General features: G+C 51.8%; 1 protein-coding gene across 1 annotated transcript in view; it reads left to right on the forward strand.

The window, feature by feature from the left end:
* The window catches only part of CAPN7 (calpain 7), a 40415-nt gene that overhangs the window by 4104 nt on the left and 19880 nt on the right, over window positions 1–16431 (forward strand). The window contains exons 2-7 of the mRNA XM_006883324.1: window positions 2234–2342; window positions 6477–6634; window positions 7731–7798; window positions 9553–9753; window positions 12480–12566; window positions 14976–15102. Coding sequence (XP_006883386.1) covers window positions 2234–2342; window positions 6477–6634; window positions 7731–7798; window positions 9553–9753; window positions 12480–12566; window positions 14976–15102 — 750 coding nt within the window. The remainder of the gene's footprint in view (window positions 1–2233; window positions 2343–6476; window positions 6635–7730; window positions 7799–9552; window positions 9754–12479; window positions 12567–14975; window positions 15103–16431) is intronic.

Genomic DNA, 16431 nt, shown 5'->3' on the forward strand with positions numbered 1-16431 from the left:
TGCAGGTGGTCTAGACAGGTGTGCTCTGTGATGCAGGTGGTCTAGACAGGTGTGCTCTGTGACGCAGGTGGTCTAGACAGGTGTGCTCTGTGATGTAGGGGATTCTGGCAGGTGTGCTCTTTGACATAGGTGGTCCCGGCAAGTGTTCTCTGTGACCCAGGTTGTCCGGGCAGGTGTGCTGTTTGACATAGGTGGTCCGGGTAAGTGTGTTCTGTGACCCAGGTGGTCCGGGCAGGTGTGCTCTGTGACCCAGGTGGTCCAGGTAAGTGTGTTCTGTGACCCAGGTGGTCCGCCAGATTCGAGTCATCTCAGTGCCTGTGGGTTTGTTTGTCTGTGTGTCCACCCTTCAGTTGTTGATGCTAATTGTAACTATAGCATACTTGGATAATGAATGGAATACAACACACATGTATAAGACAAGGTCATGTGTCCTTTTCTTCCCTGAGATAATCTGTGCCATAGACTCTGAGGAAAAGGCATCTTTATCACCTCGTAGCCATGAGGCAAGGAGCTCTGGTGGTTCGTGTAAGGAATTGTCCCGCCAGTGCAAAGGTAACAAGTCCAAATTCACCAGTTGCCCTCCCTATGGGTAAGATGAGCTTCTTCTCTACTGCAGCTTATTGCCTCTGAAAACCCACTGCTCCCACTCGATGATGTACAACAGCAATTTTTTGGAGCTGGCTGTCATGAGTTTTAATGCTTTCAGGCTCAGTTTAAGTTTATCTTGTGAAGGTCTGTCATTTTAAGTTGTATCTACTGCTTGGAAGTAAGGTGATGCAGGAAGTTTGTAAACCACAGTTGTTCTCAGTAAATATTTATGGGCTCTCACATCCAGATTTCTGAATATTCAGCCGTGTGAGAAATGGAGAACATTCCTAACCGAAGAAAGGCTATCAGAGCGTCACAGCATTGTAACCATGCCCTAAAGACGTCACTGCCAATGTCAGGTGGATCTCGGCTGAAAGCAGAGGGTACCAGAGGAATGTCTATCTGTTTTTCATTGACTATGCAAAGGCATTTGACTGTGTGGATCACAACAAATTGTGGCTAACCTTGAGAAGAATGGGAACACTTGATTGTGCTCATGTGAAACCTCTACTTGGACCAGGAAGCAGTCCTCAGAACAGAGCAAGGAAACACTGCATGGTTCAAAATCAGAAAAGGAGTTTATCAAAGATGTGTCCTGTCTCCATACCTTTTCAGTCTGTATGTGGAAGAGATCATTCGGGAGGCTGGACTTTATGAAGAGGAATGTGGCATCAGGATTGGAGGAAGACTCATCAACAACCTGCGATATGCATATAACACAAACCTACTTGCCGAAACTAAGTAGGACCTGAAGCGCTTGCTGCAGAAGGTCAGGGACTATAGCCTTCAATATGGATTGAAGCTCAACATCAAGAAGACAAGGATTCTCACCTCTGGGCCAATTGGCAGCACCGTGATGGATGGAGAAGAGACTGAGATTGTTAACAGCTTCAGATTGCTTGGCTCCAGTATCAGGACGCTTGGCGGCACCAGCCCGGAAATCAAAAGGCAAATTACATTGGGGAAGTCTGCTGTCAGAGATCTCTCCAGAGTGTTAAAGAGCAATGATGTCAGTCTAGAGACTAAGATACGCCTGAACCTCATGATCTTCACAATTACTTTCTATGCATCAGAGAGCTGCACAATGACTAAGGATGCTAGAAGAAGGGTTGGTGCCTTTGAGTTGTGGTGCTGGCGAAGAGTATGGAACTTACCAGGAATCTCCAAGAGAACTAACAGATCTGTCCTAGAGAAGGTGAAACCAAGTTTCTCCTTGAAGGGTAGGATTTTAAAACTCTATCTCACATACTTTGGGCACGTTGCCAGGTGGTACCGGTCCTTGGAGAAGGACTTTGATGCTTGGAAGGGCGGAGGGACAGTCCAGGAGAGGAAGACCCTGAATGAGATGATTGACACAGTAACTGGGGTGATGGGGGTTGGTGTGTCAGAGTCAGTGACACAGGCTCAGGACAAGGCAGGCTCTTCAGAGCTGTTGTGAGTATGGTTGCTATGAGTCACAAGCAGCTCGATGGCACAAAACAACAGCATGGAAAAACTACTAATATTTTACAGTATTCAGATGTTATTGTTTTGTTCTTTATAAGAACCAGTAATGAATTAGGCAATAGTAAAAACAAAAACCCAACTCAAGTTGTGATATGTTTATTGGATTAATTTTTTGTTGTTGTTGTTTACTCACTTTTAGGAAGCCGCACAAGCCTTAATCTATGCTGAAATGGCAGGATCAAGCCTAGAACGAATTCAAGAGAAAATAAACGAGTACCTGGAACGAGTTCAGGCCCTCCATTCAGCAGGTTGGTGGAGCGCTGTGCAGCGGGTCACCGCCCAGAGGGTCACCGCCCAGCGGCTCACTGCCAGAGGGTCATTGCCTAGAGGGTCACCGCCCAGCAGGTCACTGCCCAGCGGGTCACTGCCGAGGGTCATTGCCCATAGGGTTACCCACCACCCAGCGGGTCACTGCCCAGAGGGTCACTGTCCAGAGGGTCACCGCCCAGCAGGTCACTGCCCAGCAGGTCACTGCCGAGGGTCATTGCCCATAGGGTTACCCACCACCCAGCGGGTCACTGCCCAGAGGGTCACTGTCCAGAGGGTCATTGCCCAGAGGGTCACCACCCAGCGGGTCACTGCCTAGAGGGTCACTGCCAGAAGGTCACTGCCCAACGGGTCATTGCCCAGCAAGTCACTGCCCAGAGGGTCACTGCCCAGTGGGTCACTGCCCGAGGGTCACTGCCCAGCGGGTAACTGCCCAGCGGATCACGGTGCCTTCCTCTTCTCGTCCCTCAGAGCTCACTGCTGTCCCTTTCTCTCTCTCGTTGTTATCTTCACGTTTTGTTCTTGGTCCATGCACTTGTTGCCTCTTTGCCTACTGCCCACCTTGCCTTTAAGAGTCTTAGGCTTGGAAATTGAGAGTATGGGCAGATACATGAGAAGTTCATGGAGAGGAATTGGAGTACAGGTTACCTCACACATATTATTTATTCCCAGGCTCCTTCGTGTACCTTATCTACCTCAGCTGTGACATTTCCAGTCTCCTTCCGGCCCTGTATACCTTGGCTATGGTGTTTCCAGTCTTCAGACTTCCCCAAGGCCCACAGATTGTGATGTGCAGGACCCTGTTAGGACCTGCTTTGAAATCTATGCCAGTGTCCTCTCCTGATGATAAAATAAGTGATTACTCCCTCTCGACATTTAGATTTTAGGCAGGAGCTCACAGTTTCTTTCAAGTCTCTTCTACCCCAACACCATAGCTCAGCTCTCATTTTAAACTGTACTTTGGAAAAGCAGCATGTAAGTGGAGACCTGGAGCAACTTTTTTATCATTTGCGTTAGTAAAACTAAGTGTGTTTTAGTCAGAGTGAAGCAGGTGTTGACAGAAGTCTACCTAGTATAATAGTCATGGTTGTGTGAGAGCTAAGTGGTTCTCAAAACCTGTTCAGGTGGGAAGAAAAGAAAATTCTCACCTCATGGGGAGCTCTGGTGCCGGAGTCCCCGGGGAGCCTTAGCTGAAGGCTCGTCCCCCAAGGCCTGAATCCCCCAGCAGCTCAGCCTTCCCCTGCCCCCCACCCCATCATTCCCACCCTGGCCACCCCAGAGCAGCTCGTGCCTTCAGGATCGCAGCACAGCTTCTGGTCACTAGGCCAGCAGAGCGCCCTAACAAGATGTAATTAAAGCTTTTGTAAGAATTACTGCTTTATTGAGAAACAACTTATATCCCATAAACTTGGTCATTTTAAAGTGTGTGATCAGGTAGTGTTTAGTGTAGTCCCAGAGCTGTGTAGCCATCACCACTGTGAGGTTGTAGAACGTCTTCATCAGCCCAAAAGAAACCCTGTGTCCATGAGCAGCCCATCTCTGTCCCCCGCCTCCCCACCCACTGCCGTCACCTCGCCTGCCTCCTGTCAACCCGTCACCCGCTCTCTGGCTCTGGCAGGACTTACCTGTTCTGGATGTTTCATGTAAATGGAGTGGTTCCGGGAGGTAGCATGGTTTGGTACTTTATTGCTTTGTTACGGCCAAAACCTATGCACACAAATACGAATCTAAGTACGCAGACCTGTCGGTGTACACCGTTTCCTTGAAGCTGTTGGTGAACGCTAGGTTATTTCCACTGTTCGGCTTAGCTGGTAGTATGGTCGTCTGTGCGTTAGCTTGGCAGGGGTATGGTTTGAGGTTCTCCTGCATATGTGTGTGGGGATGAGTTCCGAGGGAATAGGATGGTTCTGTGGCTCATTTTTTGAGAGCCTGCCAAGCCGTTTTCCGAAGCATGCCATTCCATTTTACAGCTCGACCAGCGAAGTGTGAGGCTACCAGGGTTTCCCCATCCTCAGTAATCCTTGTTTTCCTCTGAGCTCTTTTACTTTGGTGGTGGTGGTGTCCACGCCACTCCAGCTCACGGCAGCCCTGCACACCGCAGAGCTCAGCCCTGCCCTGCCCGGTACCATCCTCACAGCCTCTGCTGGGCGTAAGCCCACTAATGTCACAACCTCAGTCCATCTCACTCAAAGTCTTCCTCCTCCTTGACCCTCTGCTTTCCGAGCATGATGTTCTTCCAGTGACTGGCCCATCCTGATAGCAAGCCCAAAGGATGTGAGACAGACTGTTCATCCTCCCCACCAAGGGGAATGCTGACATTTCCTCTGAGATACTTTAATCTGTGCTTTTGGCAGTTAGTGGAATATTCGGCCCTCTTCTCTAGTCCCACAGCTCAGAGACATCTGTCTATTCTTCTTCTGTCATCCTTACGCGTTGTCTAACTTTCACATGCGCAGTAAATGATGGAAAAGACCATGGCCTGAATCAGATGCACCTTAGTTTTCAAACTGACGTCATTGCTCTTTAGCACTTTGGAGAGGTCCTTGACAGTGATATTGTCAATGCAATATGTCTTCCGATTTCTTGACTGCTGGTACTATGACTGTTTTGTGAATCCAAGTAAAATAAAATTGTTGACAGCTTCACTCTTCTTCCATCTATTCTGTTGTTGCATGTTGGTCCAGTGGTGAGGATTTTTGTTTTCTTACTAATCCGGTGGGATCCATGTTGAAGGCTGTGGTCTTTGATCTTAGTGCTTCGAGTCCTCCTCACTTAAGCCAGCACGGTTGTGTCCTCTGCATAACGCGTGCTGTTGGTGAGTCTTCCTTCAATCCCGGTGCCACATTCTCCTTCATAGACTCCAGCTTCTTGGATAGTTGACTGAGCCTAGAGAGTGAATAGGTATGAAGAAAGGACCCAACCCTGACGCATACCTTTCTTGATTGTTAACCATGAATTGAAACCCTCAGCGTCATGACGGAGACTTGGGTTTGTTCTTCGGCTGTTTCCCGTGGAGACTTGCTCAGCGTGGTCCTTCCCCTCCAAGTCTCTGACTCTGGGCACTGACACATTCATTTTAATACTTTGTCTTCTGGGGCTGCGCTTTGGGGTCTTCTGTTTGGCTCTCTTAAGTGGTCACGTCTTCATTTGTTTTTCACATCCGCTGTCCAATCACTGTGGGTGTTGGATGCCGATGACGTAACACTGAGTCTTGACACCGAGTCTTGACAGCCCATGTGTAGAGCGTGATTGGTCCTCAGGGTCCCAGGGCTGCAACTGTCCAGGCACCTCAGTCGTTCCCAGGACCTCCGGGTGGGGACTCGAACCACCCACCTTCTGCCTTGTGGTCAGATCCTCACCCAGGGTTCTCTACCAGAGAGGAAGTGACATGGCTTCATTGTTTTGATGCACATTTGCATGGCAGCTTCACATATGCTTAAGGCCAGTTTTATGTCTTTGCAGAAATCTTTAAATCTTTTGCCTGTTTTTTAATTGCCTTTTTGTTGAATTGTAAGACATTGTCATATACAGTCTGGATATAAATCCTTAACCAGTATTTACTTGTATATTTAAAAACAAACACACCTGCACTTGGAAGAGCCGTGAGAATGAGTGCCAGCTCCTCCTGGGCCCAGGTGATGGGGGTACGGCGGGAACCTTTCCATCGGGGCTGAGGGTTCTGCACTACACAGCCATTGTCTCCTGAAGGGGAAGGAGTTTCAGCTACTTTGAAGCATAGTGGATGCTGTAGTGTTCTTATTTTCTGTATTTTTTCACTTGTATTTTTATTTGCATTTTGTTTGTATTTGTCTTTTTTATCGTTAGTGTGTATGAGAAGAACTGTGTTTTTATTTGTTAAGTGAGGAGAAAGCACCAAGGAGAGAGAAATGCAGGAGAAAACATTGCGAGGAAAACAGTGCTTTCTTGGTACCTGGTGTTTATTGTACGTGAGTTCAGCAGCTGGGGTGGCCTTATGAAAAGTGGAGAAGTCTCTTCTTACCGATTTGTTTTTGAACCTCGTCAGTGTTTTTAAGTGAAAGAGTGTACTAGGAGGTGACTTGCTCACGGGCTGTGTTTAAGTAATCTTCCTCTCCGCGTGCTTTCTCCCCTCCTAGTCCAGTCGAAGAGCACCGATCCTTTGAAGTCAAAGCACCAGCTGGACCTCGAGCGAGCCCGCTTCCTTGTGACGCAAGCTTTTGATGAAGATGAGAAGGAGAATGTTGAAGACGCCATTGAGTTGTACACCGAGGCCGTGGACCTCTGCCTGAAAACCGTGAGTTCAGCTGGCAGTAACTGTGGTGAACTACACAGACACCGCCTCCCAGGGTTTTCTCTTATCTCCCTGACAGGCGGTTCGGGGAGGGGTGTGTGTGTGTGGAGGTGACGGACAAGCTGGCTCTTTACAAGGTGGAACAGAGAGCACAACCAGAGGCGATTGTTAAGAATTTGGCCCTGCGTCAGAAAGCTTTTCGTTTTCAAGTTAAAAACCTTTTTATACCCTGGTTAGTGAGTTAACTTTGAATGGAAAAATTTGCACAAGCTTCCATCTCATTTTTCTGGATCCTGGAAAGGAAAGGAGTGGGCTCTGATCCCGCTTCAAAGGCCAGGGACACCGTGTAGTGCTGAGGCCCCATCCTGACCGCCAGCACCAGGCCAGTGATCACTGGTCAGAAAGGGGGTGTCTGGCTGCCACATCTGCCCAGGACCTCAGATGGCAGCCGCAGCCTGGGGGGAACCACAGCCCCCACCTTCCCAGTCCCTCCAGGTGTCTCTGGAGACCTGATCGGTGAAACCTTTGTTATGTTTTCAGAAGAGTGCGGTACCTTTCACAGGAGGGTCAGAATGATGGCCTCAGCAGAGCTCCCAGGCTGCCTTTACAACCAGGGCCTTGCTTCCTAGGCCCGTCCTCGCCTGGCCTCTGGGTGCCGGGCGTGTCGGGCACTGGGGTCTCCTGAGGCCCCTGCCAGCGGCCTTTTGTGACATGATGGCCTGTGACTAGCCCACTTGCTCTGTACTGTTGAGTGAGCCCCAGCCCATACCTGCCCCTCAGCGGCTTTTCACAGGCTGCGGACGGCACGAGAGGGGACGGAGCATCTTTCTCCCTTGGAGCAGTTGGAGGATTCGAACCATGTGCCTTTGAATTGGCAATGCGGTTCTTACCACTAGGCCACCAGAGCTCTTACAGTCCACACGTGACTCATTTCCAACACTGTCATAGAGATGGGGATAAAGTGCGTTCTGTGTCTCGTGGTTTTAAGAAATTTCAAAAAGTGCAGTTTTTAGGGTTTGGGAGGTTTTGTTTAGAAATGTCATGAACTAAGCAAATTAAAATAATTGTCCTTTAAAATGTTTCTTTTTTCCCCCCCAAGTCTTATGAAACTGCTGATAAAACGCTGCAAAATAAGCTGAAACAGCTGGCTCGCCAGGCGCTGGACAGGTGGGTGTCAGACGTTCCTATCCTCGGGTGCAGATGGTGCTACTGTTATGCTTAAGAAGCTGCAGTTCTGTGAAGGAGGCCGGGGGTGCGGAGTCCGTGTGTACCCTGCCCTGAACTGGGGCAGCCTCCTGTCCATCCCTGCTCTGACCTCAGTAAGCGGGCACTTAGTCCAGAAAGTCATCAGGAGATTGTGAGGTCCTCCTGTTGGCGTGGAGTCAGACATGCAGAGGGGAATGAGCGAGAAAGGCCGGTGTGGACAGTGTGCACGTACCCCCAGGAAGGGACTCAGGGCCCAGCCGGCCCCCGCTGGCCTCCTTACCACCGCACCCTCCCTCAGCACTTTGATGCCGCCATCCTGATAGTCTGTCCACCCTCTGAGGTTTATGGGATTTACCGCTTTATCCTCTTTGTCGTTAACATCAATCTCCCTTGTGGCCTCCACCCCCCAAGGACAAGCTCTGTGAGGGCAGATGATCTTGTCCCCTTCAGGGATGTGACCAAGCACAGAGCAGGGGGCCTGATGTGAGCGCATGCCGGTAACTTACCTGTAAGAGGGGCTGGGCTTGCTAAGACACTGACCCTGCCTCAGGGAGTGTTGTAGACAGAAGACAACACTTCGCGTGTACTTACGCCGTGAATTATCAAAGCGGGTCCTTTCCAGGCTCTGACTAGGAAGCTGGGTTGCCTGAGCTGCTGAGTGGACTATGACACAGTGACCCTGTGATGGGGCCGGTCTGGACACTGCCCTGTCCTGCAGTGTCATGGGTCCTGACGTGCTCAAACCGCCACCTCAGTCACCGTGTCAGTCTATCCCTCTTTTCCTCTGACCCTCCACCCTTCCCAGCATGCTGTCCTTTCCAGGGCCTGGTCCCTCCTGACCCCATGCCCAGAGCACGTGAGACCACGCCTCACCGTCCTTCCCTCTAAGAAAACCTAGAGGCACCTCCTCCTGGACGTGCTGGTTCTCCTGGCGGTCTGTGAGATGGTCAGCGCACCTCTCCAACACCAGCTCAAGGGCATCAGTTCTCCTGTCACCCTTATCACTGCCCGCCTTGCACATGTATAGCAAGAGCTTGATAAGACCATGACCTGAATCAAGCACACTTAGTCTGGAAACCGATATGATTGTCCCTGAGCACTTTGGAGGGGTCCTTACAGCAGATTTTCCCAACGCAGCATTGAGTTCATTTATACACATCCGTGGAGAGATGGCACTTGGAACACCATTGTCTTCTTGTGTCCTTCCTCCCTCAGCCAAGATCACCAATGACCCCCGTCACCTGTGCCTGCCGCCCATCCCAAGCGCATCCTAAACGGCCGGGGCGGTGTGGGGCAGGTGTCGGACACGGGCCCTCCTGAGCCTCTGTTGGAAAATCAAAGATGCTTTCTGTAGGGAGAATGTCCGTATTTCTGAGTGTTTGCAGAACTGACTTCCTGCCTGGCCCTCGGGTTAAGGCTCTGTCCTGCTGGTGTGCTGGCTCCTGGCCGGCCTCATAGCCATTCAGGAGGCTCACTGTCCCTCACTGTCCCTGCCGTGGAGGAGGGAGTGTCGCTGTTGTCCCTGGAACACTGTTTGTTAGGGACGCTTCTCTTTGGGAGCAGCTCAGGCCGTGAAGCCTGGCCCGTACTTGACACCGTGTGTACTGCTCTTCACGGGCGATGCCTGACTGGCCCTGGAGGAGGATTTTGTCTTCTCGGAAGCAAAAGTGTGAGCAGAGATGACACAGTGTTTGTCTTTGCTGTCCCTGTCACAGGGCAGAGGCACTGAGCGAACCCTTGACCAAGCCACTCAACAAAGTCAAGTCGGCGAACACTCGGCCAAAGCCTCCGCCCGCAAAAGCCCACTTCCCGCTCGGGCCCAGCGCCTTCGTGGACAGACCCCAGCAGGCCGCGGCCCAGCCATCGAGTGAGGCACAGGGCCCGCGGTACACGGCCGAGGAGATCGAGGTGCTGAGGTGAGTCGCCCGCGGGCCTCTGTGCCAGGGGCTGAGCAAGCTCCTTGTGCAGTGTGGGGCGTCCTCAGATCGTCACCCCACCACCTTCTGCTATGACTCTAACTGTTAGAAACCAGCACTCGCTGTCACAGGTAAGGAGCCCAGGCTGGTGCTGCAGTTACAGCATTTGCCGGTGGTTTGAAGCCATCAACCATCCCGACGGAGAAATGTGAGGCAGCACTTTGGTGACGATTGGCAGCTGTCCTGTTCCCTGTGGTTACTTGAGCGACGTAGGGCACTGAGCCCCTGTCACTGCTTGCAGGAGGTCGTGGTTGTTAAGTCTAACGTATTTTACCCTTAGCGTTCCTATTAGACATGTCTTTTTTAACAACTCCAGGACACTTTAATTGTGCCTAGACCAAGAAGCTGTTGTCCAGAAAGAATGGGGAGCACTCGTTGTTAAAAATCAGGAAGGATGTGTGTCAGGGTTGTACCCTTTCTCCGTACCTGTGCAGTCTGTCTACTGAGCACGTAATTCAAAAGGGTGGGCTGTATGAGGAAGAATGTGGCATCAGGATTGGAGAAAGACACATTAGTAACCTGCATTATGCAGGAAGCAGGAGTGGCGTCCACTCCTGGACAACACGCCTCTGGAAACTCTATGAACTTTGATAAATGTCGATGGTGGTAAAGGGGCTTCAGGCCTTTTGTTCACAGGGTCACTGTGAGTCGTGCAGCAACAGCAATTATGCAGATGACACCACCTTGCTCTTTGACAGTGAGGAGGACTCAAAATGCTTGCAAAGATGAAAGTCCACACCCTTCAATACAGATTACATCTCAGTGTTGTTGTTGTTATGTGCTGTCGAGTCGTTTGCGACTCATAGCGACCCTATGTACAACAGCCCTAAACCCTGTTCTATCCTGTGCCAACCGCACCGCCTCTGACACACCCATCCCGATTACCCCAGTCACCGAATCAATCCATCTCATAGAGGGTCTTCCCCTCCTGCGCCGTCCCTCAACCCTCCCAAGCATGATGTCCCTCTCCAAGGACCCGTCCCTCCTGGCTCTCAGCCTCTCTGGGACGAGGAGACTCAGCCCCCACGGCATCGGTTCCTGTTCTCAAGTTCACCATCTGAGTTCACTGAGCTGCAGTGTTAGCTGCAAACAAAACTGTGTGGTCGTCCTTGAACCACCTTCAAAAGAAAGAGCAAGAAGGGGAGGAAACAGTTCACTTATACAAACAAGCATGTAGCCAAGAGAAGGAGGAAGTGCAGAGAGCTGCCACCCACCTCTAAGAAGCCGAGCCGTGATCCCGAAGGCACACAGTTCACGTCCACCAGCTACTCCCGGGGAGAAGGATGGGCATCTCCTCCGTGCGATTAACGGCCTCTGAAAACCTGCTGGGGGCTCAGTTCTGAGTCGGTTCTGACTCTACAGCACACAACAACAGCCACCTCCATCCCCCACTTTCCTGTGGTTTGCGAGAGCCCACTGTGGTTATCTCTAATACTTCATTCTGTATTTCTTCACTAGAACGTAAGAAAAACATTTTTTAGAAGTGTATAAAGTTATACTTTTTTTAAAATTTCAAGAGAACTCCCTCTCACCATCATCGCCGTGGAGGAAGAGTGGACTCAGAGATGCCCGCCCCTCAACCTTGTGGGGTGTAACCCACACAGCGCAGGTCCCAGGACGCCCGCCTTTCTCCCCCGGTGCTGCTGTGTTCAGTCCAACCAGCTTTCGGTCAGTGGCCAGCTCTCCACAAGGCCGCGCCAGAGCTCAGGGAAGCGGGGCCATCCGTCCCTCCCTTCGGGCCCTTTGGCTTGGTGTCCTCGGTCTCGAGAGCACCCCTCCTTGGCCGCTGCCACGACAGGCCAGCCTGCAGGCCCCGTGCTCAGATCAAGGACTCACCAAACTGAAGCCTCTCTGCTGCTCTGGGAACTATCTGGCCGAGTAAAGGTGTCAACAGTGTCAGTTGAATTGTTTTAGTGTCCTCGTCATTTACATGTCATGGACTTGGAGCCCGTGACCAGGAGGCCGTGCATGCTGTCCAGTCAGCTCAGCAGCCCTACGGGACTGTGCCGCCGCCTGGGAAGGACGGCCAGGGGTGACCACAGCCCGGCCCCTGGTGGTCATGGCCCCTGACGGTCGTGGCCTCTGGAGGTCACGGCCCCAGGAGGTCATAGTCGCAGGTGGTCGTGGTCCCTGGCGGTCACGGCCCCAGGAGGTCATAGTCACAGGTGGTCGTGGTCCCCGGCGGTCACGGCCCCAGGAGGTCATAGTCGCAGGTGGTCGTGGTCCCCGGCGATCACAGCCCCAGGAGGTCATAGTCGCAGGTGGTCGTGGTCCCCGGCGATCACAGCCCCAGGAGGTCATAGTCACAGGTGGTCGTGGTCCCCGGCGGTCACGGCCCCAGGAGGTCATAGTCACAGGTGGTCGTGGTCCCCGGCGGTCACGGCCCCAGGAGGTCATAGTCACAGGTGGTCATGGTCCCCGGCGATCACAGCCCCAGGAGGTCATAGTCGCAGGTGGTCGTGGTCCCCGGCGGTCACGGCCCCAGGAGGTCATAGTCACAGGTGGTCATGGTCCCCGGCGATCACGGCCCCAGGAGGTCATAGTCGCAGGTGGTCGTGGTCCCCGGCGATCACAGCCCCAGGAGGTCATAGTCGCAGGTGGTCGTGGTCCCCAGCAGTCATGGCAGACGGACAGTTATGTGAGCTGTTTTTTCTTACATTCTACAGGACAACGTCTAAAATCAATGGTGTGGAGTACGTCCCTTTCATGAGCGTTGACCTGCGGGAGCGCTTCGCCTACCCGATGCCGTTCTGGTACGTGCTGTGTATGTTACAGTTCTTATTCCCAGGGTCCATTTTGGGGCCTTTTCCTCCAGTCCTTTTAGTACTTTAAAGTCAAATTCAGTTCACAGAAACTTTGAAATTATCTCTTTTAACATTTTTTAATTAAAAGGACAACACTTGCAAGAGAGACTCAGTTTATCATAAATTAAGTGTTGAATAAAAATTGTATTTTTAAAATATTGAGAGTATTTTTTAAATCCTAAGGGAAAAACTATGAATTTGTTAATTTAGTGGTGATATTAGCCTACTAACAGCCTTCTGCTCTGAGAGGTGCCTGTGGCATTGACCGACTAACAGCTCTCTGCTCTGAGAGGTGCCCGTGGCATTAACCAACTAGCGGCCTTCTGCTCTGAGAGGTGCCTGTGGCATTGACTGACTAACAGCTCTCTGCTCTGAGAGGTGCCCGTGGCATTAACCAACTAACAGCTTCTGCTCTGAGAGGTGCCCATGGCATTGACCGACTAACAGCTTCTGCTCTGAGAGGTGCCCGTGGCATTGACCGACTGAAGGCTTAGAGCTGTGATGATGTGAGGAGACAAGAGTTTTCCCAGGAGTTGGCAACCTAGACTACAGACCTCCTTTTTCCTAATCTCTATCAAAATTCCCTGAAAAGCCACTACTATGTGTTTTCGTTTCACATACCACATAATATCTATCATCATAGAAATTTTTGAACCCAGAGATCTATACTGCCCTTTGTCTAAACAGAATAAATGCATGAATGTTCACAGTAGCCCAAATGTAGAAAGCCCAAATGTTCGTCACGGAGAAGGCATCCATGCTCGGTGGTAGACCCACACCCAGGCTGTCCTAGCAGTACTGAGCGCTGCAGCAGCCGGGTGGATGGTGACCGAGGTGCGGGCAAGAGCAGATGCAGGAGGCCGCGTGCTGGGTGACGCCACACCGTGGCAGCGACCAGATAAGCAGCTGCACAGAAGCACGTTGGGTGTCAGGTGTGGGGCTGGGGAGAGAGTGGGGCACCTGCTTATGGACGTGGGTGATGAGAATGTTCTGGATTAAGGTGGTGTTTGCACACTGTTGCGGAAGACCTTGTTGCTACCAGTTGTAAAGTTCTGTCCCATGTACCTAACTGAAGTAATGAGATTGTAGGGGAACATCATTTCCCTGGTTCTGGAAAGTGTTTGAGGGAAGGTCGATGTTTTTCAGTTGGGAGCCATACATCAGTGTGAGAGAGGATTCCCATACACAGAGGGCAGAGAGCGCAGACGAGGGTGCAGCAAAGGGTACGGCAGCGGGCACAGACGAGGGTGAGGCAGAGGGTAAGGCCGAGAATTCCATTCCTGCTGCATTTTAGCCGAATGATGTGGCCAAGTATTTAAGAACTTCAAGCCCGTTACAAAAAACACAGAAGAGGATTGTAAGAGCTTTAAAAGCGTGGTTTGAGACTGCAGTGGACAGTGTGTAAGGCGCCCTGGCCTCGTGCCTGGCATGTGGTCCCCCAGCCCACTGCCAGCTCATAGATTCCAGCTCCCACCCCCGTCGGTCCCCACGGCTGTGCGTTGTGGTGGGAGGAGACTGCAGGGTGCCTGCTGGGCTCGACCAGCTGACCTTTCTGTTAGCAGCCCAGGCTCCTTGTCACATGGTCAGTACTGCCCACGGCAGGGGACGTTTGTCAAGAGCTCAGAACAGGAGTCGGCTTCCGGGGTCGGTCAGCAGGTCCTGATCGTGGCTTCATGGTGTTGAAGCTGCACTTCTGTGTGGTCACCTCTGGGTCAGCACAGCCCCGGGGCGTGTCCTGGGAGCAAGCGGGTGGGTTTGAACGGCCAACCTCTTGGTTCACGGCTGAAAGCTTAGCTGTTACGCTGCTCAAACCTTTCCTGAGAATAACCCTGCAAAATGAAAGGTTCATCCTGTTCTTAAAGCAAACAGCAGCTTTTCTGTTCCCAGTCTCTCTCCATTTTGTTTTTAATTGAGAGAGATGATCAGGGTGTTGGGGTCAAAGTTAAGTGTCAAGAGTCAAACGTGGCCAGGAAGAATTTTTTCTTTTTCTTTTTCTGGATTTCCATTCATTCATTGTTGCATACTTTCCTCCCTGCCCACCCTGCCCCTCCCCATTCACTTTTCTCTCTGAAAAGGAAAAAAAATTCTTTTGTTGTTATACAATCCCCCCCTCAGTCCACGTCACTGTGCAGCTTTCATTCTGGACTCTTGTCATGACGGTAATACCTAATCCTGTATTCGTCCTATAGATCTCTCCCTCACCTGTTTCAATGCAGTGTACATTATTTACCCCTCTTCGGTTTCCCCCACTGTTGTAAAGCGGGACTGATATCAGAAAGACATTTAAGACTCAGTAACTGTGATTAAAATGTGTGTGTGACCCAGGGACTAACCCTCCTTTTTCCGTTATCACCACAGCGACAGACTGGGCAAGCTGCCACTGTCACCCAAACAGAAAACCACCTTTTCCAAGTGGGTCCGACCGGAAGACCTCACCAACAATCCTACAATGATCTACACTGTGTCCAGCTTCAGCATAAAGCAGGTAAGCATTTTGCATTGTTTTCTGTGAATGCAGACGTTTGAAAGTGCCTTCAGCATGGGTTTGAATTTCTCCCGAGACCTTTACGATGCCCTCGGACGACCTAGTGTGACAGGTCCAGCTTAGACTTGGTGTAACCGCTCCTGGTGCCTCTGGCTGCTGTGTCCAGAGCAGAGCCCCGGGGAGTCCGCAGGGCTGTGGCCTCGCAGAAGTGGTCAGCAGGCCCATCTTCTGAAGCCCGGGCCAGGTTTAACCACCATCTTTCAGCTGGTGTTGACCGTCTGCCCCCCCCGCCGGGAGCTTCTCAGCGTGCTTGGGCCGATGACACGAGTAACTGTTTGAAGCAGTCCCAGAGGTCCATCTAGACTGTCAGCATGTGCTTGTGGGTGAGAAATGTGGTGTGGGAACGTTACCTTTGGCAGGAGTATGGAGGAACTTAGCACATGTAGAACCTTCCACGGCAGAACAGGCGTGTGGCTGGGCTGGCGTTACCCCGTTGGGCTGTGTTAGGCTGCGTGCCGATGTCACTGCGGTCCTCCCTACCAGTGCAGAAGGAAAGGTCCCAAATGCTGAGACTCAGGAGTCTCCTCACGTACACTTTCCATTTTAACTGATCGTTCTATAATATACCTTCTTTCTGGGAGATGCCTTTAATTTTATTAAATATGGAAGGTGGGAGTCGGTGAGAGTGTTTTGGTGCATTGACGATTACATCTCCGGATCTAATTCTCCGTTAACTCCGGAGAAATAGCTGCTCCCCCTTCCTAGGACTTTCTGAGAATCCTGCCCCATCTGTGAGTCTCTGTTCCTGTGTAAGTGGTAGTCAGGGACGTACTTACAATGCCTGCAGCCCTCCCGGGGTGCCTGTGGTGATGGTGGAGGGATAACAGCTCTCTTTGCCAGCAGCCGGCCGACCTGCCGGAGAGCCTGTGGGGACAGTGGAGGGCTAACAGCTCTCTTTGCCCTCAGCCAGAGACCCTGCTGGGGACCCTGTGATGATGGTGGAGGGGTAACAGCTCTCTTTGCCAGCAGCTGGCAGACCTGCCGGGGTGCCTGTGGGAACAGTGGAGGGCTAACAGCTCTCTTTGCCGGCAGCTGGCAGACCTGCCGGGGTGCCTGTGGTGGGTGAGGGCTAACAGCTCTCTTTGCCGGCAGCCGGCAGACCTGGCGGGGTGCCTGTGGGGACAGTGGAGGGGTAACAGCTCTCTTTGCCAGCAGCCGGCAGACCTGCCGGGGTGCCTGTGGGGACAGTGGAGGGCTAACAGCTCTCTTTGCCGGCAGCCGGCAGACCTGCCGGGGAGCCTGTGGGGACAGTGGAGGGCTAACAGCTCT

This window comes from Elephantulus edwardii, unplaced genomic scaffold (assembly GCF_000299155.1).
Source record: "Elephantulus edwardii isolate Elephantulus edwardi_28Jun2011 unplaced genomic scaffold, EleEdw1.0 scaffold00027, whole genome shotgun sequence".
In the NCBI taxonomy this organism is placed as follows: domain Eukaryota; kingdom Metazoa; phylum Chordata; class Mammalia; order Macroscelidea; family Macroscelididae; genus Elephantulus; species Elephantulus edwardii.